The 27,018-nt window shown below is 45.1% G+C and overlaps 1 protein-coding gene and 1 long non-coding RNA gene across 20 annotated transcripts in view; one reads left to right on the forward strand and one right to left on the reverse strand.

Annotated features, from left to right (window-relative positions):
- Positions 1–10,972, forward strand: part of ZFHX3 (zinc finger homeobox 3) — a 262,705-nt gene extending 251,733 nt beyond the window's left edge. For all 16 annotated transcript variants that reach the window (XM_082229254.1, XM_082229255.1, XM_082229258.1 and 13 more), the window contains one exon: positions 5,482–10,972. In XM_082229254.1, the coding sequence (XP_082085380.1) occupies positions 5,482–7,058 (1,577 nt within the window). In that variant the 3' untranslated portion in view covers positions 7,059–10,972. The remainder of the gene's footprint in view (positions 1–5,481) is intronic.
- Positions 10,973–20,405: 9,433 nt separating this feature from the next.
- On the reverse strand, positions 20,406–27,011 carry LOC309535904. 4 transcript variants are annotated; one of them, XR_014221423.1, is made up of 3 exons: positions 26,906–27,011; positions 25,807–26,073; positions 23,382–24,810 (listed from the first exon to the last, which is right to left on the reverse strand). It is a non-coding gene; the product is annotated as an uncharacterized lncRNA (long non-coding RNA). The 4 variants fall into 4 exon arrangements; XR_014221424.1 differs by lacking the exon at positions 26,906–27,011 and adding an exon at positions 26,147–26,722; XR_014221422.1 differs by lacking the exon at positions 26,906–27,011 and having other exon boundaries at positions 20,406–24,832; positions 25,807–26,134.
- Positions 27,012–27,018: the final 7 nt, after the last annotated feature.

The raw sequence follows: 27,018 nt of genomic DNA on the forward strand, positions 1-27,018 counted from the left end.
TTTGTTTTATCACTTTAATTTTCATTTCTGTAATTAATTAGCATAGAGTGTTGTGCTAATATTTTAATTCTTCGTAATAGCTCTTTCTTACCTTTTTTTTTTACTAAGCTCTTTCTCTTTCTTTGTTAGTTCCTTTAATACCTCTTGGATCTTTGCCTCTCTTACTCCTTTTTGATGTGCTTTTTGTTGGATCATGTATCCCCTCATGACCGTCTTACCTGCATCCCACATCACATTCGCATCTACCCCTTTATTAAGATTGAATTCAAAATATTCTTTTAGAATCTTTTCCCCTTTGGTTACAATTTCTGAATTGTTTAATAATTCCTCATTTATTCTCCACCTGTAACCATTTTGTTTCTCCCTTAAAATCTTTACTGATATCAAATTGTGGTCTGAGATCATTCTTGGGTGTATCTCCACCTTTTTCACCCTCATCCCCAAATCTTTGGAGACCCACACTACAGTGGTACCTCAGGTTAAGATCTTAATTTGTTCTGGAGGTCTGTTCTTAACCTGAAACTGTTCTTAACCCGAGGCACCACTTTAGCTAATGGGGCCTCCTGCTGCTGCTGCTGCTGCTGCTGCTGCTGCTGCTGCTGCTGCACCGCCGCGATGCGATTTCTGTTCTCATTCTGAAGCAATAGTACCTGAGGTACTATTTTTGGGTTAGCGGAGTCTGTAACCTGAAGCATCTGTAACCCAAGGTACCACTGTATATCTGTTCTACTTGATGAATTTTGAGAACTTGAATGAAATGTGTACTTGTGTTCTGCTGGATGTTTAAATCTCCATAAGTCTATTAGGTCCATGTTTTTTATCACATCAAAAACGGAATTTGGCAGTTTCCCTTCCTTGGATCTTGTTTCCCGATTTGACCTATCATATTCCAGAGATGTGACCCCATTCAGGTCCCCCATTATTATTATTTTTCCATCATATAATTCAAATAGACTTTCCTCTGGTTTTTTTAAAAAATATATATAGAAGATTCATTTCTGTTCGTTTGGGGCCTATATTTACACAATTATCCAACTTTTCCCTTCCACTTGACCTCCACCACTATTATTCTACCTTCTTCATCTTCATACCACTGTTTAGGCTCCAACTTTGGACAACTCCTAAATGGTGGGACTCTGTCTCCTGCAGAGGAGCATCTTCATTGCACAGCTTTTGCCATAAGGTGAAGATGTACCTTTTTCACCCTAGGTAAAAGTATGTTGTTCTGTGGGACCCACCTCATTTACTGAATTTACCGGTATATTGCTCTCTTCAATTTGGAACAGTTTTATATGGTCTGTCATTGTAATGGCTTTATCTGCTTTTATAAGGATAATAGAAATAGATGGCCTTTGGCCTGATCCAGCAGGCTTTCCTTACATTCTTTAACAGGAACTGCCTGTGGGACCCTCTGCTTTGCCAATGAGCAATGGCCCTTCCCCTAGTTTTACACATGGGGCCCCTTAAACCGAGAGAGCCTTTTGAAGAGGTCTGGATAGCTCTGGACAGTTGGCATTTGGCAATTTGTAGCAGGATAGGTACATCTGCTTCTAGTCATGGCTGCTGCAGATGCTCTCTTCCTTCTTCCCCGAACTTGCCCAGTGTTCTAGTGGGCCCACCCCTCCCATCATCTTTTTTTTTAAAAAAAAAATTATTTTCCAACAATTTAAACACTACAAAAAAAATGAACAATACAATACAATACAAAAACACTACATAACACTAACACATTAAACTAACAAAACAAGACAAAAACAATTTAAAACACATCAAACAATTTCAATATCTTATCTTTCATTCCCGTATTTCAACGACCTCCTCACACCTCCCTTTTTGTATTCCACTTCTGTTAATTGTTTCAGCAATTCCTTTCCATCTTCCTCTGTTTTCTATCCTATAATTATCTTAACACATTCTAACCTTACTTTTTCCTTTAATATTCTATTAATCTATTTATACTTAATTCCTTATAACATTTCCACTAAAGCCATCTAACTTCATTCCAAGATTTTTCTAACATTCATTAATTTTACAGTATTTCTGTAAATAGTCTTTAAACTTTTTCCAGTCTTCTTCCACCGACTCTTCTCCCTGGTCTCTGATTCTGCCAGTCATTTCCGCCAGTTCCATATAGTCCATCAACTTCATCTGCCATTCTTCCCGGGCGGGTAAATATTGTGTCTTCCAATACTTCGCAATGAGTGTTCTTGCTGCTGTTGTTGCATACATAAAAAAAGTTCCATCCTTCTTTGGCACCAATTGGCCGACCATGCCCAGGAGAAAGGCCTCTGGTTTCTTCAGGAAGGTATATTTAAATACCTTTTTCATTTCGTTATATATCATCTCCCAGAATGTCTTAAACCTTGGGCATGTCCACCAAAGGTGAAAGAATGTACCTTCAGTCTCATTACATTTCCAACATTTATTGTCAGGCAAATGGTTAATTTTTGCAAGCTTGACTGGTGTCATGTACCACCTATAAATCATTTTCATTAAGTTTTCTCTTAGGGCATTACATGCCGTGAATTTCATACCTGTGGTCCATAGCTGTTCCCAGTCAGCCATCATTATGTTATGTCCAACATCTTGTGCCCATTTAATCATACCTGATTTCACCATTTCATCCTGACTATTCCATTTCAACAGCAAGTTATACATTCTTGACAAATTCTTGATTTTTGGATCTAACAATTCTGTTTCCAATTTTGATTTTTCCACCTGGAAACCAACTTTTTTGTCCAAATTGTATGCCTCCATTATTTGGTAATAATGGAGCCAATCTCACACTTTGTTTTTCAATTTTTCAAAGCTCTGCAATTTTATTCTGTCTCCATCTTGTTCCCGAATTTCCCAATATTTCGGCCATTTGGCCTCCACCCCTCCCATCATCAGCTTTCCCAGAACACAGCTGGAAATGTCAATAGTTCAAAACCAGACATTGTCATGGGGCATATTCCATCCTTCCCTATGAGCCCTCCAGCAGCACTCCCCGTTCCTTCTTCCCACTCCCTTGTACCCACAATGAGCAAGAGGAAAACATCACAATTTATTTATACATTGTGTGTGGACTGGTCCTTTTGACCTACTCACAAAACAGGATATAACTTTGCATACAATTTGCCTGTACTTAAGTGTCATATACAAATTTGTGTCCTCTTTTGCAGATGAACCACCACCACCCCACAAGTAAATAGGTATGAGTAACAGAAAATCAGCAAATGAGGCTTCTTCCATAATTTGCTTCCTTACTAGAAAAGGCTTGATCTGTTGAATTTCTGCCTACCACACAGCTGTTAAAAGTACAAGACCCTGTTGCCAGTACTAAACTATGCAAATAACTCCAGGTTATTGAGCTGTAAACCAGTTATATTCTTGTAGTTTGGGGCAGGGAATCCTCTCCTAGCCGGTGAGCCAGATTCTTATTTCTCCATGCATCAAATTTGACAGGTGGATGGGGCTGCCCACCTGTCCATCACCTGGCATCACAGTGACATCAGGTGACACTGTTTTTTATTTCAGCACTGGCTATTTGAAAACTCTTTTACAAACAGCCACACATTGCTCTTTGAATATACAGAAATCTGAGGTTCAAAGAGCAGTGCTGGGAGGGAGAAACTGTTGCCACTGAATTTGCCACTTCCCCCTCCTGAAGCATGACACGCTCCCACTGCAGATCAGCTGATGGGTCGTGAAAGTGTACTTGTCTCCAGCAAAGGAAAATTGGGAGCTCACTTTAATCTCCCAGTTTTACCTTCGAATCTCTGCCTGTACCTGCTTCATACCTGATAGCATGTATGGCATCAAGTGTTGGGCAGGTGAGCACTGATTATCATTACCCAAAGCATCCTTGCAGGCCAAGTGGGGAGACTTAGCTGACCAACATTAGCCCACAGGCTAGAGGTTCCCCACTTTCTGTGGGTTAGGTTGGCAGTACAACATTCAGTGCAAAACTAAGTGTGATATTTCAGATGGCGGAGGGGAGAGGTGGTCAAAATTGGCTGAGGGTTTACAGTGGCATGTTTAGATAGAGTCAATATTAAATTATTTAAAAGCAACAAGTGCATTCTAGGAGCATTTGTTATTATTCATTTATGCCTTCTAGTAATTGCAGCAATGTTCAAATGGCTTCTTTTTATTTTTTAACAAAGGGGGCATGAGCGTTGGAAATGAAGCTGCCATTAATTTATATTAGCAGCAACTATCCACCCACGATAATCCCTCTACCCCCCTTCCCCCATCCCATGTTGAACAATTAACTTTACAACCCTACCCCCACAACTGGATTCTCCCCCAAAAATAATCCCAATCCAGCACACAAAGAGACTGTCTAACCCTGAACTACACCATAGGGTTGAGATCTATTTCTCTCTCTCAGCCTCTGCTCTAGCAAAATTAACAAAGCAACTCTCAACTACTAATGTAACCCATGCTTTCTTCACCACAATATTAAGATGGATTTTATTTGCACTTGTGTTTGCATTAACCCAGTAATTTTTTTTAATGTAAATAAGCAGAAAAGGCAACATTTCTGCATTTAAAAAGCTGAGTTAGAAAGAGCATGAATTTCTGCCTTTTTGCTCTTTGGTGGCCATGCTATTGCCCAGTCACAGATGGATTTTTCATTTATTTTCTCTGGACAAGAACCACTTCTCTACTAGGGAAGATGAAAACATAGTTTCAAAATGAACCAAAAAGTCCCTTCCAAATGAACCTGGCAGTCCTTCTCCATTTCCTGAAGCTACAGAAAATCTAGTGTGACATAAGCACCAAAGAAGGCTGAAAAATGACTTCAGAATGATTCAGGAATGATTTAAATTTTATTTTGGTCTTCTGTTGGGCTTGTATGACTGAAAATCTCTATAGCTCTATACTGTACTGATTTCACTCATTGGCTAAAATCACTGAAAAACAGGAGCAGGTTCATATTTCACAAAATTATTGCTTGAGATGATGCCTCATAATTTTGCTTCATGAAGTTCACTCTACATTTTTTATTTTTCTTAATGAATAGAATCATAGAATTACAGAGTTGGAAGGGACCGTAAGGGTCATCTAGTGCAGCCCCCTGCAGTGTAGGAATCTTTCACCCAACATGGGGCTCGAACCCATGACCCCGAGATTAATAGTCTCATGCTCTACCGACTGAGCTATCCCAGGAATACTAGTAGTCTGGGACCCCTTGCTGCCTCCGGGCCTGGTACAGCAGTACTCTCTGTTGACACCCTTGGTGCTATGGCACAGCGCTCACTGAACTGCCCTCCTTTGGGATTTCTGCATAGTCTGAGCCCTCTTCTCCAAAGGGGGAAGTAGCTTTTCTTCTGTACCACCACCACCAACAACAACAACAACAACAAGTCCTCTCTTTCTCCAACCAGAGGCAAAATACAGGCCTTTGCCTTTCTGGGTCCATTGTCCAGCTTAGGAACAGGCCTAGCTACCTGTCTCCCACCTAAAACTTTCTTTCTGTCCCTTTCTTTCTAGCTTTAACTTCTCCAAAACCCAACCTGATGGGTCTACCCGGCACAAGCATCCCCTCGCCTGGCCTTCCCACCTCTGGATTACCAAATAAGCAACCTTCGGCCTCCCTGAGCTCCCCCACCCCAGCACAAGCCACAGCGGCCACGGTTCCACAGCCACAGCCACCACAGCCTCAGCCACCGCCTCGGAAGGACAAAGAAAGTGAGAAGACAAAAGAGAAGGACAAAGCACCCAAGGGGGGGAAGGGGGATTCCCTGCTGGCACCCAAGAAGGACAAAGTGGAGGTGCCTGCCCCATCTGCCCTCTCTGCCACGCTGCCTGCCATGGAGTACTCTGTGGACCCCACGCAGCTCCAGGCTCTGCAGGCAGCTCTGAACTCGGACCCCACAGCTTTGCTGACGAGCCAGTTCCTTCCCTACTTTGTCCCTGGTTTTTCTCCCTACTATGCCCCTCAGATCCCAGGGGCCTTACAGAGCGGGTACCTTCAGCCCATGTATGGCATGGAGGGGCTGTTCCCTTATAGCCCTGCACTGTCACAAGCCCTGCTCGGCTTGTCCCCTGGTTCCCTGTTGCAGCAGTACCAGCAATATCAACAGAGCCTGCAAGAAGCGTTGCAGCAACAGCAGCAGCAGCAGCAGCAACAACAACAACAACAACAGAGGCAAGCGCAACAGCAGCAGCAGAAATTGCTGCAGCTGCAGCAGCAGCAGCCCAAAGGAAGCCAAACCCCAGTCCCCTCAGGGGCTGCTACCCCAGAAAAAGACCCTGCCAAAGAATCCCCCAAGCAAGAGCAGAAGAATGCACCCCGCGAGGTGTCCCCCCACCTGCCCAAACCCCAAGAAGAGCCTGAAACGGAAAGCAACAGTGCTGTGGACTCCCTCTGTGACCCCTTCATCGTTCCAAAGGTGCAGTACAGGCTGGTCTGCCAGAAGTGCCAGGCAGGCTTCAGCACCCAGGAGGCAGCCACCGACCACCTGAAGTCCCTCTGCTTCTTCGGCCAGTCTGTGGTGAATCTGCAAGAGATGGTGCTTCATGTGCCCACGGGCGGCAGCAGCAAGGGCAACAGCTCGTACCAGTGTGTGGCGTGTGAGAGCACGGTGTGCGGGGATGAAGCCCTCCAGCAGCATCTCGAGTCTGCCTCGCACAAACATCGAACAATCCCAAGAGCAGCAAGAAACGCCAAAGAGCACCCCAGTCTATTACCTCACTCCGCCTGCCTCCCCGACCCTAGCACCGCATCTACCTCGCAGTCTGCCGCTCACTCAAATGACAGCCCCTCCTCCCCGTCCTCAGCTTCCCCCCACACCTCCAGAAAGTCTTGGCCTCAAGTGGTCCCCCAGGCTCCTCTGGGGAAGCCTCCTCCTCCTCCTCTCTCCTCATCTTCAACGGTTACCTCAAGTTCATGCAGCACCTCAGGGGTTCAGCCCTCGATGCCAACAGATGACTATTTGGAGGAGTCTGACTCGGATCTTAGCCAAAAGTCCAATGGACCGGCTAGCCCGGCGGAGAGGCCTGAGGAGCCAAGCTGCCCCAAGGACGGTGGTCTCACTAGCCTAGAAATGGACACCTTTAGATTGTAAGCTTTGAAGATGAACAATTTAAAAAAATGAATTTAAAAAAAATTAACAAACCAATTTCAAAAATAGACTAACTGCAATTCCAAAGCTTCTAACCAAAAAAAAGAAAAAGAAAAAAAAGAAGAGAGAAGTGTGGGTTGTTTTCCCATATACCGATGCCGGCAGATTTTCCATTGCTTTCTTTTTGCATTTCGGCTGTGCTGTGTTGGTCTGGAAGGCCCAAGCCCCCTACCCCACCCTGGTTGCCTCTCCGGGGTCTTTCTGTCTGTCTGTGGAGCCCCAGCCCCCCCCCCTTTGAGAGCACAGCAGAGGCCGGCATAACTGTATGGGAAAGCAGACCACCTTGTTACCGTTTTAAATTTCTTGCTATCTTAGCATTCAGATACCAATGGCTTGCTAAAAGGAAAAAAAAAAGAAATGTAACGTCTTTTTATTCTCAGGTCAATCGCTCACACTTTGTTCGGTTTTCAGAATCATTGTTTTATATAAATATATATATATATAATTTCTTTTTTGGTTTTGATTTTTTTTCCAAGAAAAGGAATTTTTTTGTTAATTTAAAAATGGGCAGAAAGTCTTCAAGAGACAAACAATGTGAACTGTGTTAGCTTTCTGGGGATTTTAAGGGTAGCTTTTCTGCTGAAGCCAATTTCAAGGGGAAAAGTTCAGCACTCCCACTTTTCAGAAAAACAAACAAACCCAACAACACGCAAAGAGTGTTAAGGACTTGGAGCTTAAAAATAAGTTTTAAAACAACTGACTTTCTGTATTTATGATAGATATGACCATTTTTGGTGTTGAGTAGATTGTTGCATTGGAAATGAACTGAAGCAGTATGGTAGATTTAAAAGAAAAACCCCTTTTGTGTACATTTAGCTTTTGTATTGGTCCAGCTGACGGCTTCTCATTGGATGTTGTCTTGTTCATTCCTAGCCAGCTAGATTACAACCCATCGATTCGCTCGCCGAAGCTTCCCTTCCCCCTTTGTACCTTGACTCCCTTCTCCATCCTGTAATCTTCCACTTATGGTCACTGCCTTCATTTCTTAGAGGGCAGCTGCAGAATTATTTTATAAAAACTAAAGAAAAAATTCAAAGGGTTTCAAAGGGGGTCAGTAGGATCCCTTGCAGAATATTTTTGTTGGGGGTTCAAAACTTTTTAAGGTGTATACATGTCTGTTACCCTTGTGCACTTAACTCTGTCTTCTTCTTTTCTTTTTCTTCTTCTTTTGGCTTCCTTTCCTCATTTTGTAAATGCTTCAAAGGCTCCATTTTGGAACTGTAGGCCTTTGTTTCTCTTTGGGTAATTAGGGTGCACTTCTTCCTTTTTCCAAGGACTTTTTGTTATATATGTGTGTGTGTGTGCTTGTGCGTGTGTGTGTGCGCGCGTGCATGTGTGGGTGGGTTTTGTTTTGTTTTTCTGTTTTGTTTTTCTTTCCTCGAAAAGAAAATTCATGCTTTAAATAAAATCCAAAGACAAACCCTTTTCACCACTGGTGCAGAATGAGCAAAAAGGATTCTTTTGACTTGAGGATTTGTTTCTGATTACCGCCACAAGAATCAGTTTAAATAAAGGAACTCATAAAGAAAAACATGCATGTAGGTTGTTCTCTGTGCTTCTTCTGCAAGCAGAGGAGCAACCCTTCCTGCAACTGCAACAAACAACACGATGCTCCTGCGTTGTTAGGGTGGTGTCGCTGCTAGTGTCGTGTGAGCCCCAGAGGGGCAGGCAACAAAAAGCATTTGGGGCCTGGTGCAAATCTCTCTCTGCTCCTGGTGGCATCTTCTCTGGTCCGGAAATTGAAAGGAAAACTTTGTGCTGCTACAATGTAGAGTTTGGAGACAAGCAGGCCTTGCATGGTCACTTCCTAGCCAAAGGTCAACATTCCCTTCTCCCTCCCTGCACCCACCCTCAATAGTGAAAGGCCGCCTCCTCCTCTTCCTGACCATCTTCCTTGTGTTTCAAAAGGGAACTAGACTGTGAATGGGGGGAGGGGGAGGGAAGGGGCACTTCTTTCTCCTTCAGACTTCTCTTCCCTTCCTCCCTTCTCCCCAGCCCGCAAACTGTGGAAGCTGCCAGAGCCCCTGGGTGAGGCTGGTGTGTTCCATCCCAGAGAGGAAGGGCGGGTGGGCAGGCAGGCAGACTGACCAATGGACAGCAGCAGCGTCCTCCTCCTCCTCCTCTCTCCTTCCCTCCCTAAGCCAGGACTCTTCATGCCTTTTTTGTCTTTAGCTTAATGGAAGACTCAACCTTGAACTGGTGTACATATTTCTGACTAGACTGATGCACAATGCAAGTTCCTTTTTTAATTTTTTAAGTAGACCGTACTAAAAAGAGTACCATTGAATATTCCTGCCAGTATCCAATTGTAGCATAAGGTGTCAAAAGCGGACAAAATGTTGCTGTTTTCCCTTTTTACAAAGATCCTTGTATTTTTCCCTTGCTTGAGATGAACATTTTTTAAATTTTAAAGTTGTACAGTTTTTGTTTCCATTATTTTATCTTGTTTGTAATTCTATGAAAAATATATAGATATATATATATATTTTTTGCCATTTAACTTGTATGTTACTCTGTATCATATAGAAGTTTTTTGTTTTGTTTTGGTTCTCTGTGTGGTATAAGTTGCCAGTTAAACACTAGCTTTACCTGTCAGGTTTGCGTGGTCTGCTTTGAAATCATTTTGTTTATTTCCCCTTCTCCCTCCCTCCCCCCCCTTCCCCTGCCCCACTCCCATAGATTAATCACACAGGGTGCAATCTTCCTCCTCCCACTCCAAATAGTGTTTCAGTGCATTTTCTGATAACTCTTCCTCTGTGTGGGGGGAGACTCTCCCAGTCTGATGAGAGACGTCTCTGTCCTAGAAGGGCAGAGCAGCCTCCCCTGCTGCCCCTCTCCTCTCTCTTGCTCCCACAGCCAACATGGAGTTCATAGAGCTCCCTGAGCCAAGTAGCCCCTCCAAGCCATCCTCTGCCTCCTCCCACCCTGCCATTTTGGGTTGTGTGGGTTGGCACTTGGGTTCTGCAGAAGCTCAGCAGGGAAGGAGGAGCAGCTGCACTAAGCAGCACCCAGAGTAGTGCTGGGAAGTGGGGTTGGGAATGAGGCCTCTGTGCCAGCCAGTATTTGGTGCCTGGGCTGCAAAATCCTCCAGCCTCTTCTTTCCCATGGAACTGGCCTCTTACCTGAGCCACCGTTCACACTGCGGAGATGTCATTTTGTTTTTAACAGCTCTCCCTTGATGCTGGAATTTAAGCCAAGTGATAGAACGGAAAACACAAGCATGGCATTATTGAGCAGAGCAGTGTCTGTAACCAAGAGTGTTCTGAAGAAGTGGAATGTTGCTGGCTCTGGTTCCAACCAAGACCGTGCCAGGTAGGCAGGCAGGTGATAACTGAGGTGCAGCAGGGCCCCTGTGCAAGCCAGCACAAAGGGTGGCAGTCTGGGACAGAAGTAGAACATGAGATATTTGGTTGGATTGATGGCACTGGAAATCCTGCCCACTGTGAAACACAAAGTTTTTGACTATTTTTCATTTGTTTGATTCGGGGGCGGGGGGTGGGGACAAGTCTGGATAAAACAGAAAGCATAAATGAGGTGAAGAGGTATATGAACAGCCTTTGCAATGTACAAAAACTAGAGCAAGTGAAACCAAAAATGATGTTCTTGGTGTTTTTCTATAATGTAGTCTTGTTAGCTTTTTTGTTACTGTAACAATGCTGATCTCGAACTGTACCAAAATACATGGAGACGGACAAAAACAGAAACCACACGGAACTCTTAAAAAAAAAGATTTTGTCACAAAACACTTTGTTGTCATAGTTAAGTTGATTGTAGATGGTAATTGAATATACTCCTTTGAAAATATTTCATCAAGTATGTTTCCTGCTCATTGTGATACATTAAAAAAATGAGCAAAAGCTCTTGTCTCTGCTGTCCCCGGGTATGTGTGAATGTGAGTGCCTGTCTGTCCTATGAAAGGGAGCACTTTTATGCGTGGGGGACAGAATGTGGGAAGAATGTCTGTGACAGCAAATCCCCTGGGTAAGTGCATGAGAGCTGCTGCCTCTTGTTCTTAGCGCCCAGGCAGAGTGTGTGCTACAGTTCTGTGAAGCCTAAGTGGCTCTGCAGGAGGACTTTCTTACCGCTAACAGGGGACACAGTTTGGGGAAGGGTGGCATTAGCTCAGTTTCTTGCCTCTGGGAAATGAAGTGTTCCAAAATCAGAATTTCCCCAAGTGCCTAAGAAAGAATTCCCAGCCCTTCCGTTTCACAGATTACTTCAAGAGACTTAGGAGCATGCTGGGTGAAAGTGGAATGAGGGGACAGTGCCTCCATCTCCTCAAGTGCAAAGCAAAGAGGTAAGTGGCTGATTCGCTGCCCCGTCTCTTTTGGCAGGGAGGGCTTAAGAGATGTGCAGGGTGGTAGCTGATCCTTGGCTGGTCTTCTAGTATGGGAAAGCCCCATAGGCAGACCTCTGAGTTCTTTCCTATCTCAAAGCCTAGAATTGTCCAGCCACCGTAAGAAGATAGACACCTGTGCACCATTTTTTATTGTTTTATGTATTTCATAAAATTTATATACCACTTGATTTTAAGGGGAGGGGAAAACCTCAAAAGCAGTTTTTGTTTTGCTGTATTATTATGGCCTGCAGGATAGCTCAGTCAGTAGAGCATGAGACCCTTAATCTCACAGTCGTGGGTTCAAGCCCCCTCCCCTTGCCCGTTTGGCAAAAGGATTGCTGCATTGCAGGGGGTTGGGCTAGGGGACCCTCATGGTACCTTCCAACTCTACAATTCTTTTATTCTATTCTTATGAAGAATAAGAACAACCTAAGAAGAGCTTGCTCAATCAAGCCAGTGGCCCTTCTAGTGCAGTATCCTGCTCTCACAGTGGCCAACCAGATACCTATGAGAAGCCTACAAGCAGGACCCAAGCACGAGAGCACTCACCCTTCCTGCAGTTTCCAGCAAGTGATACTGAGAAACGTACTGCCTCTGGCCATCAAGGCAGAGCATCACCACTGATAGCCCTTTTTTGTCTAGTCTTTTAAAGCCATCCAAGATGGTGGCCTTCACTGCCTTCTATGGGAGTGAATTCCATAACTGCACTGCATGAAGAGTGTCATTTTGTCTGTCCTGAATCCAACATTCTGTTTCATTAGTTGTTCATTAGTTAGTGGTATCCATTGCTTCTATGTCATGCATAATTTTATATACCGTATTTTTCGCTCTGTAAGACACACCAGTTTTTGGAGGAGGAAAACAAGAAAAAAAATACATTCGCTCCATAAGATACACACACATTTCCCCTTTTTAGGAGGGAAAAAGTGAGTCTTAAAGAGCAAAAAATATGGTACTTGTATACACTTGGTCTCTTACTCACCTTTTTTAAACTGTTGGACCAAGGCCTAGCCAAGTCTTCTAGAAAAGGGAGTTGATCTATAAAAGCTGTGAATAGGGCAATTTGGGTATTTTCCAAAAATTAGCATCCAACCAAACCAAAAAGCCAACCCCCCCCCCCCCTTTGAAGGATTCATCCCAATACCACCACCACCCCTCTATTTTTCATACACATGTACGTAACAGGATGCTAGTCTTCCATCCACAGAGTAGTGACCCTCCTGGGATTGGTAGACATCACCTCAAACTGCTCTATCCACCTAAGGTAGCAGATGGGGGGGGCATTTAAGGACTAGCACATTTTCAGCTGATTAATATGAATATGCTTTTGGCATAGGGTGTGCTTCCTTTGGGTTTTCTGCTTCCAGCCCGAAAGGATCTTCATCTAGGGCTGTTTTATAAGGAATAGTCATGCAGCTGCATTGCTGCTTGCACTGAGTTTCTGTTGCCCCTGAAAATAACTGCTGGTACATATGTATTTCTAATATAAACAATTTGCTTTTTAAGCAGCATTTGCAAAAGCTGCAGAGATTTCATGGAAGAGACAGAAGGGGTCCTACTTTTGCCAAGAAGCCATCACTCTGCTGCTGCATGTTGAGGTACGAACATTTCCAGCAAGGGTGTCTTCTTGCCCCTCAGCCAACTAAAAACAAGGCAGTCTCAGTGTGTAAAATACATTGCTTGATAGGGCCAGGGATGCTTGAGGTGCTGAATGTACCAATCACTGAGTAAATGGATTCTCTACAGTGTATGAGAAGCCACTTCTTCTGTTCTCTCTACCCTGCCAGCCCATCCTGGCCTTCATAGCTTTTGTTTGTAGTGTTATAAAAATATGGGAAAATTTGCTTTGAACAATAATGAATAAACACAGTTAGCAAAGAGAGAGCCATTTTGATTAAAGTTGGAGAGGTGGAAGGACAGTGGCATGCAAGCCATCAACTTCAACATCAACTCCCTGATGTTGCTGGGAGTATACAACAAATGGCACGATGAGTGTCCCTGGCAGCTTCCTCTCCCTTTTTCACAGCTGAAGGCAAAGTGGGCAGAAGTGAGCAGCCAGCCAGTGACCTACAACATGTCTAGGGCAGCATCCTGCATCAGATGGCACCACTCTGCCTCCTCTGGATTCTTTTGAAGGATGAGAGGGCAGCATCCTCTCTGGCTAGGTTGTTCTCTGGCTTGTGTAGCAAAGCTGTTGCTGCCTCTGGCTCATCTTGCTCTGCCTTTCTCTGCTTCAAGTCTTAAACAGATATGGTGCTGAGCAAGGAATAGTTCACTGGATACCTTCTTTTTCTTCTGACAGTCCTTGAAAGTTTCCCCCTTGTTGCTTTGTAAATTCTGAGACGCAGACACGCTTAAGTGATATGGAGATTCCATTTTCCAAGTAAATTGGTGGAGCTTTCTCTGAGTTCTTCCCATCCCTTCTTGAAATGCCCAGCTACCCTACCAGCTTTATAAATTATTTGTCCTCACATTCAAAGAACTGCAGTTCTTGTGCCATTTACCTTTCCAACAAGGTATACATTCCTTTTCTGTTTTTATTTTTTTATATTTTTTGTGATTAGATCCTTACTGAGAAACCACACTGCTTGTTCACTACCCATTGTTTTCTCAGGCACCGAAATGCCCAGGAACACAAAAACATATTTGCCCGGGGCTGAAATTTTGACAAAGTTGGCCTCTCTGGGGAAAGCACCCTGTAAATGGTTATGGTATGCCATCCTGACCTCCATTTTGGAAGAAGAGTGGGATCTAAATCTATAAAATATATATGGGGGAAAGGCAATCCTTTAGGCATAGAGGTTCGGAGTCATATAAGGCTTTAAAGGTTAAGAACAGCACTTTGAATTGGGCCCAGAAACAAATAAGTAACCAGTGTAGTCAGGCCAAACCCCATGGTATATGTTCATGCTTTCTTGTTTCAGTTTACGGAGAAGCAGATATATTCTGCATTAGATGTAGTTTCCAAACGGCCTTCCTTAGCAGCCTTACATACAATGCAACGTGGGGATTACCAGAGCTGAAGCCAGACTATCCCTGTCCATATAGGACCACATCTGGGCTACCAGCTGAAGCTGATAGATGCCATTTGGTGCCACGTATATGGATGGAGCTTCAATTTATTGTCTCTTACTCAGTTCATTGCTGAGGCCAAGCACTGATCCAGTATATCTTGCTTGAACTTTGAAGGAAAAGTAGACTTGTGTGTCATCAAGCATGGGGGATAAAACTAAACACTGCAGAACCCCACATAAGAGGCTCATGGGGCTAAAAACATACCCAAAACAACACCATAGAACAGCAGAACTATTGCAAGACAGTGCCCCCTGTCCCAACTCAGATTGTCCTCAGAGATGATGATTGATGGTATTGAAAGCTGCCAAGAGGTCAAGGAGAATCAGCAAATACATCATCTACCTTTCCTGTCATTATATAAAGTAGCCAAGGTGGTCTTAGTGCCAAAACAGGGCCTGAAACCCAACTGAAATGGATCTAGTAAATCAGTCTCATCCAAGAGTCCTTGGAACTAGTCATTGACCACCTACTCAAAAATATTACCCAGGAAGGATACATTTGCCTATAACTCTTCAAGTATTCTGGGTCACAGAGGTTTTCCTAAGGAGAGATCTCACTGCTGTCTTTCAGAGAGCCTGTGACCATTGCCTCTCTCAGAGGGATTACCTCCTTGGTCCAGTTGGTGGTGGTCTCCTTGCCAGATATCAGCCACAAGGGTCAAGAATGCAAATGGTCAATGCACCATTTGAATTACTTTATCCACATCCTTGAGCCCTATCAACAGAAACTCGCCCATGAACAGAAACTGGAAATTGACCTGCTACAATAGCAGGTACCAATAGATACAAGCAATTTTACCCTCAAAGCACCTTGCAGATAAATCGCAGCAAACTACTGAAGGTTCTACCACCTTTAGCCAAAATATGAAAGGCCCTGTGCCACTCTAAAAGTGGTTCCGTTGCACAAGACATCAAGGATGCAATGGAGGCAGAGAAGTAGACTCGTCAATGATCACACCATTGAGTTTGATCTACGACTTGCATTCTTGCTGTCTTCCAACCTGCACAAAGGTAAATATTACCAACCCTCAGTCTCCCATGGCAACATAATGATGCCCTGCCAACTTCTTGGCCATCTGCACTATAAGGATGTTGGCAAATGTACACACACACCACAGCCATTTTTCTGCTGTCTGCAGTTTAGGACCAAATCAGATGTGATTCCAGAGAGCCACAAGTGGACCACCCAATGCAACCCAGGTGAGGGGTGGCATTTAACTCCCCTCACAATGTTTATCAGTCTGAATATCCTCCCCCTCCCCCCAGTAAAAAGACCATAGCCAATAATCTTGCTGGAGAGAGAGAAAGGAATACAGGAACATACCCTTTCTTCCATATTAGGTTTAATAGCAGCTTGGGTCCTGGGGATTGAGATTTGCAAATGGCCATGGGGAGAGGGTGAAAGATCCCGCTTCCCAGTGTTGCAGCTGCAGTCAAAATCAGAATGTGCACAAACACACACAGCTGCTTTTTAGGTTAGAAAAAATAATGGGCAAGGTGGTGTGAAAAATGATGCATGGTGGTTTATCTCCCTTTCATAACACTAGAACCCGATGGAGGTTGTCCAGTATTAAAAGATTCAGAACAAGCAACAGGAAGTTCATACTGCAAATAGTTAGATGATGGAATTCATGACCACACAAAATAGTGGTGGCCACCAACTTGGACCACTTTAAAAAGGGCATTAAACAAATCATGGAGGATCAGGCTACGTCCTACCTCCACAGTCCAACGTAGTCTGCACCAGTTGCTGGGGAGCACAAGTGAGCAGAGCACTGATGTTTCACTTAAGTCCTACTTGCATCTGGTTGGTCCCTATGAGAAGGGATGGCTGGGCAACTAGATGGGCCCCTTTGTTCTGAACCAGCTGCAGGCAGGCTCTTCTGAGGTTTCTATATTTTAAATGAGGCGATTGACATAAGTATCTCTTGTGTGGGCCAAAACTTCCTTTATGAGGAGCCCAGCTGTTTTCCCAGTTCCCAGCTATCTCCACGGTGTCCACTGCAGAATAGAACAATTGTGGGTTGAAGTATTGGGGGAGTGAGAGAGGAAAGCTTGGTGGCTCCTTCCTTTGCATGCCCAAGACTTTCTCTAGATCCACCCCATCTCATATGAAGAGCTGGCTGGATCAGGCCAATGGCTCATCTAGTCCAGCATCCTGTTCTCCCAGTGGCTAACCAGATTGTTGTTGTTGCTAAAATGTGTATACTGCTCTTCATCTGTATATCTCAGGGCAGTTCACAACATAAAATTACAATATGAAAACACAAAATACATAATAAAAGCAAGAACAGGAAGAAAACAAACCAATAATTCCCCCCTTCCACCAACATATTTAAAAGGATATAGGATGTTAATCAGTCAAAGGCCTGGCTGATGAAGAACGTTTTCGCCTGGTGCCTAAAGGTGTACTGTATAACAAATGCACCAGCCGAACCTCCCTGGGGAGAACATTCCACAAGTGGGGAGCCCCTGCAGAAAAGGCCCATTCTTGTGTTTCCACCCTACAGACCTCTCCTGAGGAGGCACATGAAGATGGGCCTCACAGAATGATCTCAGAGTCTGAGTAGGTTCATATGGAAAGAGGTGGCCCTTGAGGTACTGTGGTCCTGAGCCGTTTATGGCTTTATAGGTCAAAAACAGAGCTTTGAATTGGGCCTCGAAAATGATTGGCAGCCAGTGCAGTCAGGACAAGATCAGTGTGATATGCTCAAACTGTCTTGCCCCGGTGAGCAACCTGGCCACCGAATTCTGTACCAGCTGAAGTTTCCGAACTGTCTTCAGAGGTAGCCTTATGTATAACACATTGCAATAATCTATGTAGAGGTTGCAGTAATCTAAGCATGTGCCTGTGGGAAACCAGCAAGAAGAAGAAGTAGAAGAAGAGTTTGGACTTGATATCCCGCCTTTCACTCCCCTTCAGGAGTCTCAAAGCGGCTAACAATCTCCTTTCCCTTCCTCCCCCACAACAAACACTCTGTGAGGTGAGTGGGGCTGAGAGACTTCAGAGAAGTGTGACTGGCCCAAGGTCACCCAGCAGCTGCATGTGGAGGAGCGGGGACGCGAACCCGGCTCCCCAGATTAGGAGACTACCACTCTTAACCACTACACCACACTGGCTCTCACAGGATTCAAGCACAAGAGCCCTCTCCTCTCCTGTGATTTCCAGCAACTGGTATTCAGAAGCATTGCTGCCTCCAACTGTGGATTTCATTTTGTTTTCAAATGGGGCTGCAGAAGAATTTAAAACCCCTACTGAATGCATAGACGGGTGCTGGCAAAGAAAGTGCCTGCCCTCCCTCCCACCTCTCAGGTTAAGAGCTGGAAGTGGAGAGCCTACTTTTCGAGAAGGGTTTCCCAATTCCCGTCTTTGATCAGTGAGACCAATGGAGAAGAGATGAGGATGCTTATGAATAACTTCCACATGAAGCCGGGAAAGGGAAGGGCTGCTGGCGGCATCACCAGGGAGCTCTCTCTTTGACTCCAAGGGGCTCTTGTTCCAACACCAGCTTTTGCTCCCTCCTTGTCAGACAGCAGAAAGATGAAAGCTGCCCTTTTGATTTAACAGCACCTCTTGCAACAGGCCAGGAGAGGAAGGAGCCTCTGAAGCATTGGGGTGGGGGGTGGGGAGCAAGGAAAGATCAATGGGATCCAGATGGATGTGACAGGAATTATGAGACTAGGTCTCTAAATGAGTTTGTACTTTTTCCTGGACCTGCAAAGTAGATGCTTACCCTGCCAGTATATCCAGTCTCTCATTCCTGTTTCGGGGAAGAGGGCATGCCCCCTCACCCTGATCCAGGCACTTGTGTGGGGAGGGGTAAAAGAGGTACTTCTATCATTTCTTACTGGAATACTTGGTCTAATCTTGGAGAGAGAGAAATTATTTTGCCAGACATGGTGAAGCATGGATGGTGATGGTCAAAAGGCAAAAATTTCCAATATAGCCATGAACTGCTGAGAACTGCAGCCTGGCAGATCTCTGCTCTCAGTTTCTCTTCACTCTTGGGCATAGTTTGACTCTAGTGGTTTAACTGAAGCCCACACACCATCTCACCCCCCACAAGAAAGACATTACGAGCAATATGGATAACACTTAATTTGTTTTTTGCTCGCTGATATGCTCTTTAACATACATATATTTAGCTTGTACACAGTCAGCTTTATGTGCTTAGCAAAAATAAAGGGAGCAGGCATCCCGCCCACTATTGCAGCCAGTGTGTTTTGACTATATGCGATTTTGGCTTCAGGTGCTATCCATAGAATGTTTTGAGGCTTTGCAAGGAGTGGATACTTTGAACAATGGCAATTCCAGACACTTCTGTAGCACTAATATTCTTGCATGATAAAAAAAACCTCACTTTTCTTTCCAACATCTGGCCCTAGTATGTTGCCTACTTCCGAAATATGGGCTGTTAGTAGTGTAATAGTGCAGGAGCACAGACAGTTGCTCTGTTCCATTATCATGGTTACTGGCAACTGGAGAGTATCCTCTGTGAATGCGGAAAACTCTCCTTTTCCTCCTACCATGGAGCAACCTCTGCTTGAGTGATGGAAGGGGAAGGATCTCAAGAGGCTGTTCAGCTTTCAACACATAGTCTCAGTCTTAGTCAGTTTTATTGCACATAGCCAAAGGCTGCCGCAATGTACACAGAATTATTTGACCATTAAAAGAAAATATACTGAATTGGTAAAAAAAGACTTAAAACATTTATATTATTAAAACATTACGTACTCTAAACAAAGCTATAAAAGTACCCCAATGTACAAATAAAAACATTAAACAATAAAATTCATAAGCTAAAATCATCACATGGTCACTAATGTTAAAAACAATATCAATTAATACAGTGTGCAATTTATACTCAGAGTTTGGTGACAAAGATAGAGCATAGATAGATAGGATCAAATAAATTCATCTCCTTTACAGTTAATGGCTACCTTGGCTATATAATTTGCTCTAATTTTCCTAGCAGCAGTTGCAAAAAGTGCTACCCGCCAGGTCACATACTTATCTGTGTCTGCAAGGAGATATAACATATCAAGGGGGTTCTGGCCAGGGGACCCTGTCATTATAGGTACCAAAAATCTTTTTCTTGCATCATTATATAACGGACAGTGCAAGATATAATGCATAAGGTCCTCTACTTCAGAACATCCCCTAATGCAAACATCTTCGTTTTTTGGTATGCCTCTATGTCTCCCATCTCTATAAGCAGAGCTTATTGTATTTAGTCGTAGCTCTGTAAAAGCTTTTCGAAGCTGTGCAAAAGTCAATTCATTAAAATAAGATATGTGTTCATTGACCTCTCTAAGTTTAAAATACAATGGGGCGCATGTAGATGTGCACATAGAGTTTAGATCGTTTTTAGTTGCCACTGCCCTTATGGTTCGTTTAAAAATATTTTTCTGTGAATATAAGGGGAGTTATTTAATCTCAGTCACTGAGAGGTCATATTTGCCCATCAGTTGGGCAGCATGATGTACCCAGTTTTTAAAGGGTAATCCATTTGAGAGCTCAATCAGGTATTTTTTTGGTAGCCTAGTGTTGTCCATCTGTTGAACTCTAAACCAGTAACAGAGAATTCTTTTATCTATTTAGCTCTCTATGCTCAACATGCGAGTTTCCAACCTGACCATGGCAGATTGCACGTCTTTGGGTAAACCTAAAAGAACTCTTAAAAAATAATTATGTGGGGGTTCCAGACCGGAGACCTTTGAGGTACCCCAAACCTCTGCACCATATAAAATCTGGGCCATTGTTTTTGCTTTATACACAGATAGAGCTGGGTTGACCAGATTTCCACCTTTACATGCAGCGAATTTCAGAATGGCTTTTGTTGATTTAAAGGCTTGCAATTTAATATTGGATAGCTGTCAACACATAGTCTAAATTTATTTATTTAGACTATTTCTATGCCAGCCAATGTATATATAAATATTTCTTAAGTAATATATAGCAAACTAAAACAAACAAAAAAGTTACAAAAATACATAATAAAACCATTAATGCAAATTACAAATAAATACTGATATAAATTCTTTCTTCTGACACACTTCCTCACTCAGCACCTCTCAGCCCCCTGGCTTTTACCCAGGACTCCACCCGTCTACCCAGGCCCCAAACAAACTCTCAAATCACCCCTAATATCTCACAACAGAAAAGGTTTCTGGGACCTGCTGACATCATCCTCGCTTCTCACTCTAGGCTTGCTTTTATGGGCAGGCACCAAGGCTGAGGCACCTTCCTCAGGCTGTCCACACCAGCAGGTTTGAAACTGGTTGCAGTGCAGCGGATCGAGTGCTGAATGTGACAGAGCTGCAGACAACATGAGGAAGCCTTCATCCCTGCCTATGAAAGCAAGCCCAGCAATGGGGCATTAAAGCAGCTGGAAGAAGATAAGGGGTGTGCGGAGGCTGGAGAAAGATATTGCACCCTACTATAACCATTAGGAAGTCCTGGCAACTTCCTTCTCAGCACGGGGTAAAGAGGGGAGGGGAACAAAAGGAGTTGTTTGACTTAAGAGTGCACACACGTGTGCACACACACATGCACACACTGTAGCCGAGAATTCTCAAAATAAGCATTGCCTACAGTGCTGGGGGTTGCCTTTTGTTTTACTTGTATTTCTTGTCATTTGCAACATGGGCATGACCAGGATTTTTGTTAGGAAGGGCAGAATCTCTGCTATGTATTTTTATTGATTTTTATTGCTTGGGGGGCAGCTGCCCCCCTGCCCCCCCCTTGACTATGCCCATGATTTGTAATAACCTGTGGAGTTTATTCTGTCGTCATGGAGACCGGAGTCCTCCATTCCTTTCTGCTGAGTCTCAAAGGAGCAGAGATGACCAAAGCTCTGCTACTGCTATGATGGGGCATGGGATGCCCAGCGGTGGAGCCAGCTGTGTTCCTTGCTTAGCTTCCAAGGGAAAGGCTCTTAGCCTTCAAGCAAAAGAAGATATCCTGAGCAATGCAGATATCCTGGGCAATGCAGTTTGCCTTTGCCAGCTGAACAAGCAAGAGAAATGAAGCTTGATTTGGTTCTGGCTTCTGCCCTGCAGCTTGTTGGGCTTCAGGGTCTGGATGCAGCCTCTTGCCTCCTCCCCACCACCTTAGGGCTCAGAGGAGCATGACTGTCCGCGTAGCTCCAGCATCGCTGCTCTTTTTAAACGACCAAAATCCATTGGAATCTAAATTCTTGAATGATGCTTCACTTGTGACTTCAAGAGCTGCCCCAAATGAAAATGGTGATGATGATCTAGACAGACTCTCCGGAGGGAGCACCATGATGAGAGCCACTCAAAGGTGCCCGGGGCAAGGGCTTGGTGTGTACATGGAGCAGGGGATAAGAGCTGAGTGGATGCTTCATGCCAGAAGGGCCTCCTGGGTCTTTTCATGGAGTCAGCTTGAGTAGCTGCCCATCTCACCTTGGAAATGCTTTCTCACTTTGTTCAGAATTGGCAGTGATCTGATGGCTGAAACTCCCTGTGTGTCCAGTGACTCCACGGAATCCAGGAGGGAAGCTCTGTGAGCATTGCTGGGCTGTCCTGTCTTGGGGTGCGAGCTGTCCTGGACAGAAATTCCCTTAAGGCAAGAGAGCTTGCCCCTTCTCCTCAAGAGCTCCAAGAGCCAGGCTGCCAGAAGACCCATCAATGGACCCTCTTCTGTCCAGTCGAAGCCAAGGAGTCTGCCCCCTGTGGATGCTGCTGTCCCTCCTCCCAAGAGGCCTTCTCTGTGCACTCCCTTCTTAGGAAGCTGCATTCAGCCGTTCCCATCCAGCCACTTAGCAATAAAGCAGAGAGAAATTCAAGTAGTTTCAGGCCTAGCAAAGTGACTCTGCCCATCGGTGCCCCCCCCCAATTTAGAATACAGCAAGGCAAAAATTGAAACTGCTGTTGGTGAGGCGATAGCAACATGCATATTTGATTTTTATGATGGATGTAAATTGCTGTATAAGGCAATGGCATCAAGGGAGGCTGTGGCTTCCTGCCTGTCATGGGCAGCCAGCAACAGCAGAACAAAAACTCTGGCCATTAGAAACACAGCAGAGAGGCACATGATATAAATGACTTTGCCTTCCTCACCCTCTGCTCCCCACTGGGGCAGATAGGACAGAACTGGGGCATGTATGTATTTCCTGTGTGAATGCCCACCCGCATTTCTTTTTTTTTTTAGACTGACCCCTGACAATTTGGTTGGGTTTGAGAGTCCAGGCATTGGCCCCACAGTGAGTACGGCAGCTGAACTCAGGATTGCACCAGGTGCCTCTCCAATGGCATAAGGCTCCAAGACTCTGCCTTCTTGGCACTGTCAAAGGCAGGGCTCTGCTAGACAGACAGGGGGGCAGTTAATGTACTTGTTATGATCCCCAAAAGAGTGTGGTTGCTTCAGTGCAACTGGGAGCAGTTTGGTTGTTTTGCAATTGAATTTGTAGTTACAGAGCAGTTCTGGGGCACATATCCTTCCTTAGAAAGCCAGTCCCAGGAGAGGAGTTGGGTCCCCCCTGCAACAGAATGCCACAGATGTGAAAGACGTACAGGCGGAGGAGACACCTGTCATTCTACTGCTTGCCAGAGAATGCCGCTCTTAATCCTGATGGGAACTTTTCTGCCTCTCTGAACTGGTGCCCAGCCCCAAGTTAGGTTGTGGTTTTTTTCGCTGCTAAGTAGCTAAACTGAGATGTTGTGTGTAAGAAATGGAAAGTGACAGGATATGACCAAGGCATTGGAAATCAATCCAGACTAAATGCGCTTCTTAACTATAAGTGAATAGTTGAAAACAATCCTCTTTTATAGCCGTGGAGATAAATACTCTGTTTTTATTAGGAAAAAATGGCTTTGGACTGAATAAAGTCATTTGATTAACTAGTCAAAGCAGATGGTTTATTGATGTTTCAGGAAAGAGTTTACAAGGTCTGTTGAAAAAAGAGACCCAGCTATGAATTAACAAATGACCCTGCCGTGGGGGACATTGACAGTTCACTGTAATAGATTTATGGGCTTCAACTTGGTGTTTTGTCCACATCTGGTTTATTATGATAAAATGTTGAGGCTTGACTAACCTATACCCTTCTTGCAATCTACTATATCGACCCTTGAACTCTAGGACTCTGAGCAAAGCTGGGCATTAAAATCCAAATTTGTCTTAATCCAGCAGGATCAGTTTCTGTGTTGTAGTTTATTTTGAGTGTCCATGTATATACACACTGCACAGTGGAAGGGTAGATTACATTGGCTTGTGCCCAAGTTATTTATATCTTCTGGCAGTGGATTTAAAGTTTAAGAGATGAGATCCCAATGATTTGTGTGATCTTCACGAACTCAGCTGTGACCCTAGAGACCTGAGGCATGGATTTCTTGGAGACTGGCTTTGAGTTTCTCAGCATTGTCACTGACAGACAGCTATTCAAGGCCAGGCAAGAGGCTGAGGCCTGGAGCTCAGGGACAGAGTAGAAGATCCAGGTTGGTCCTCTTCCCTGAAGGAACAGAAAGGGGCTCTTGGGAGCAGTGGCACACTAGAGTTGACGCTGCAGGCGGGGTAGGACAGCTGTTCTGTTTCCATTGCACCCTCTGCAACTTCCACAGCAGATACTCTGGGTATAAGAATGTAAGAGCAGTTGTATGGGATGAGACAAAAGGTCCACCTAGCCCACTACCCTGTTCTGACAGCAAGAGCCACCTAGGTGCCTCCAGGCATCTTATGAGCAGCAGGGTTTGAGGGCAAAGCTGTCTTCTTTGCACTGCCAAATCTTTTAGGGCAGACCTCTTAACTTCTCAGCCCCTCAGTACCAGAAGCAACCATGCTTCAGTATGATGGAGGGGGAAAGCTGTGTCACATTGCCACAATAATTCCTAGCAACTGTACAGCCCCTTGGCTGTGCTCCAACTGCTGCTGCCTGTGACACACTCTCCCTTCTTCACCCCCATCCCATTTCATACCCTAAGAGTTCTTTTTTGTTTCCATCTGGGATGGGGCCCAAAGAGGAGAGGAGGCGGGAGCCATGGAAATGGAATATATATCTCCTGTGGGAAGCTATGAGAGGAGGAAGCCAGCAAGGGACTCGTATGTGTTAATTTGCCCATGTTGTGAGCTCTGCTAACCACTATCTGAATGTAGCTGAAGATGACAAAGTGATGAATGGAAGTCGAAGGCATCTTTTATTGCCTCCACCAGGCTTGTGGGCTATATATGCACTTTCTACTTTTTCATAACAGGTCTGGTGGGCAGTTGGCTGCTGGAATTCCGGGCTGTTCTGCAGCCGCTTCTCTCCTGTAATAAGATCTGCAGAAATAATTTAAAAGAGCTGAAAGGCAATTTAGAGCCCTCTTTCCTCCCTCCCTCCACCCCAACATACAATAGGAGCTCGCCAGGTACCCTCCAGATGAACTAAACTGCCTCCTAAAATACTTCTTTCCCCTATTTCTGTAATTTATTAACTGCCTACAATTTTATTTACTGGGGGGCTCTGGATTAACTGAGAACAGTTGCTGTCCAAGTTTCCCCTCAGTCTCTTTTGTGTCCTTTCTCTCTCCTCTGTTCCAGAAGAGTCAGTCACTGTCTGAGCTTCTGCTCTGAAAAAAGACTTTCCTGTTTCTCATCCTCTGAACCAGCCACGTGCAGAGGATTTGATTTCTACCCAGCCCCACTCACTGAACAGCATTTGGCCTTCCTTGGCTTGGTGAGATTCTAGGAGACCTCGTTGCACTGCACTGAAGAGCATACACAACTCCGGTTCCTTCAGGCCACATGCCAACTGTTGTGCCCTCCAAGCACAGCATCACAGGTTCTGGGGCACAATACAGCTGAAGGTGAGGAAGGGAAAGCAGAAGGCAGCTCGGCAGGGAAGACTTGGCATTGTTGTCAGGAGGGCCCAGGACCTAGACTATCAGCATGGCAGTAAGCAATGGGTAGCAAATGTAATGTAAAGAGTTTGCCTATTGTGGGATGTAGAGCTGCACATACAAAATGGGTTCCTGCATGTGCTGCTCCTTCAGCTGAAGTGAATGGGTTCAGTGCTGCTCAACCTGCTTCTACACTAGGCTTTGGGAACCTTTGGATGTTGCTAAACTAAAATTCCTTTCAGCCCCAGCAAGCATGGCCAGTGTCTAGGGATGATGTGAGTTGTAATTCAGCAACATCTGGAGGGCCAGAGTTCTCCCCCACACCTGCTCTACATTGTCCAAGAGCACTAAACCAGCTCTCTCCTGCTAGCTGTAGATATTTAACCTGCTATCAGTAGGGCTGACTAAACTTGTCAGACTACAAATCCCATCATACCTGTTCATTGGTCATGCTTGCTGGGGTTGGTAGCAGCTGGTCATATTGCTCTGGTGGCTAATAGTCATGATGACTGTGTCTAGGACCTCTAGGATCAGAGGTGTGGTGCCTCTGAAGGACAAGGTCTGAATGCAATATTATCTCCATCACTTGGTAATCCCTGTGAAAAGCAAACTGCCTCAATTTGTAGAGGAAGAACTTGGTTCTCCTCAATGCTAGTAGCTAGCCTCATCCTCTTCCAGTGTTCAGGGAGGTAGCTGTGTTGGTCTGATGCAATTGAAATATATTATATATTATATAATATTATATATATTAATGTCCAGTAGCACCTTAGTCTTACCCTCTTTTAATGCCTTCTGTATTTGCATCCATGACTGCACTTGGTAGGAGCTCAGTGGGCGTGCCAAGGAGATTTCCGGCTGCTTTGCGGTTTCCCAGCTTGGCCACTCTGGGGACACTCTGAGACTGCTGAGCAAGAGGCACCAGTGCAGAGAAAGAAAGCGGGCCCAAGTTTTCCTCCTCCTCCTCTCATATTTGGACTTTACTTTTGCGGGGGGGGGTGTGTTTTGACTGCGGGTGGACTTAGGATGAATAAGAGGAAGCGCGCCCCCCCGCAACACCCACACCCCGCTGCCCTCATTGGGGCGGGACACCCACCCACATGAAAAGAGGAGGCGGAGTTCCAACCCCGCTGCTAGGCATGGCATCTCAATGGAGCCTCCATGGCCAATGGCAGTCTACTTTCACACAACATTCGCGGCCGGATATCACCCTGCCCGCCTGGCGGCGGCTTCACCGTACAAGCCCAGCAGGCGCTCGAGCAGCGGGAGCTGAAGACCCCCAGAGAGGCCCGGTGCCTGTGTGTGCCCCCCGCGGGGCTGGAGTCCGCATCCACGGGCGCCTGCCCGAAGGTGCCGGCGCTTCGCAAAGGGCAGGGCTGGCCCTTGGCTTGGGGCGGGGAGGAAGGCCGGGTTGCTACACCGGTGAAATTCTGGCCTGTAAGACAAGGGGGCGTGTCGCCCCTTCGCAGTGCCTCTATCGCGCGGTCGCCATGGTGACCGGCGGCCGCTCTCCCGTCTGCCGAGCTTGCCTGCAATACCTCGTTCCTTATTGGCCGAAGGGAGAACCAAAAGCCAATCGCCTAAGTCGCTTTCGGCCTTCCAGGTGCCAGCAAGGTAGAGCGACTCCAGCTCGGAGAGGTCCGTTGCGCGG

Source organism: Podarcis vaucheri, assembly GCF_965113315.1.
Source record: "Podarcis vaucheri genome assembly, chromosome: 7".
NCBI classification, from domain to species: domain Eukaryota; kingdom Metazoa; phylum Chordata; class Lepidosauria; order Squamata; family Lacertidae; genus Podarcis; species Podarcis vaucheri.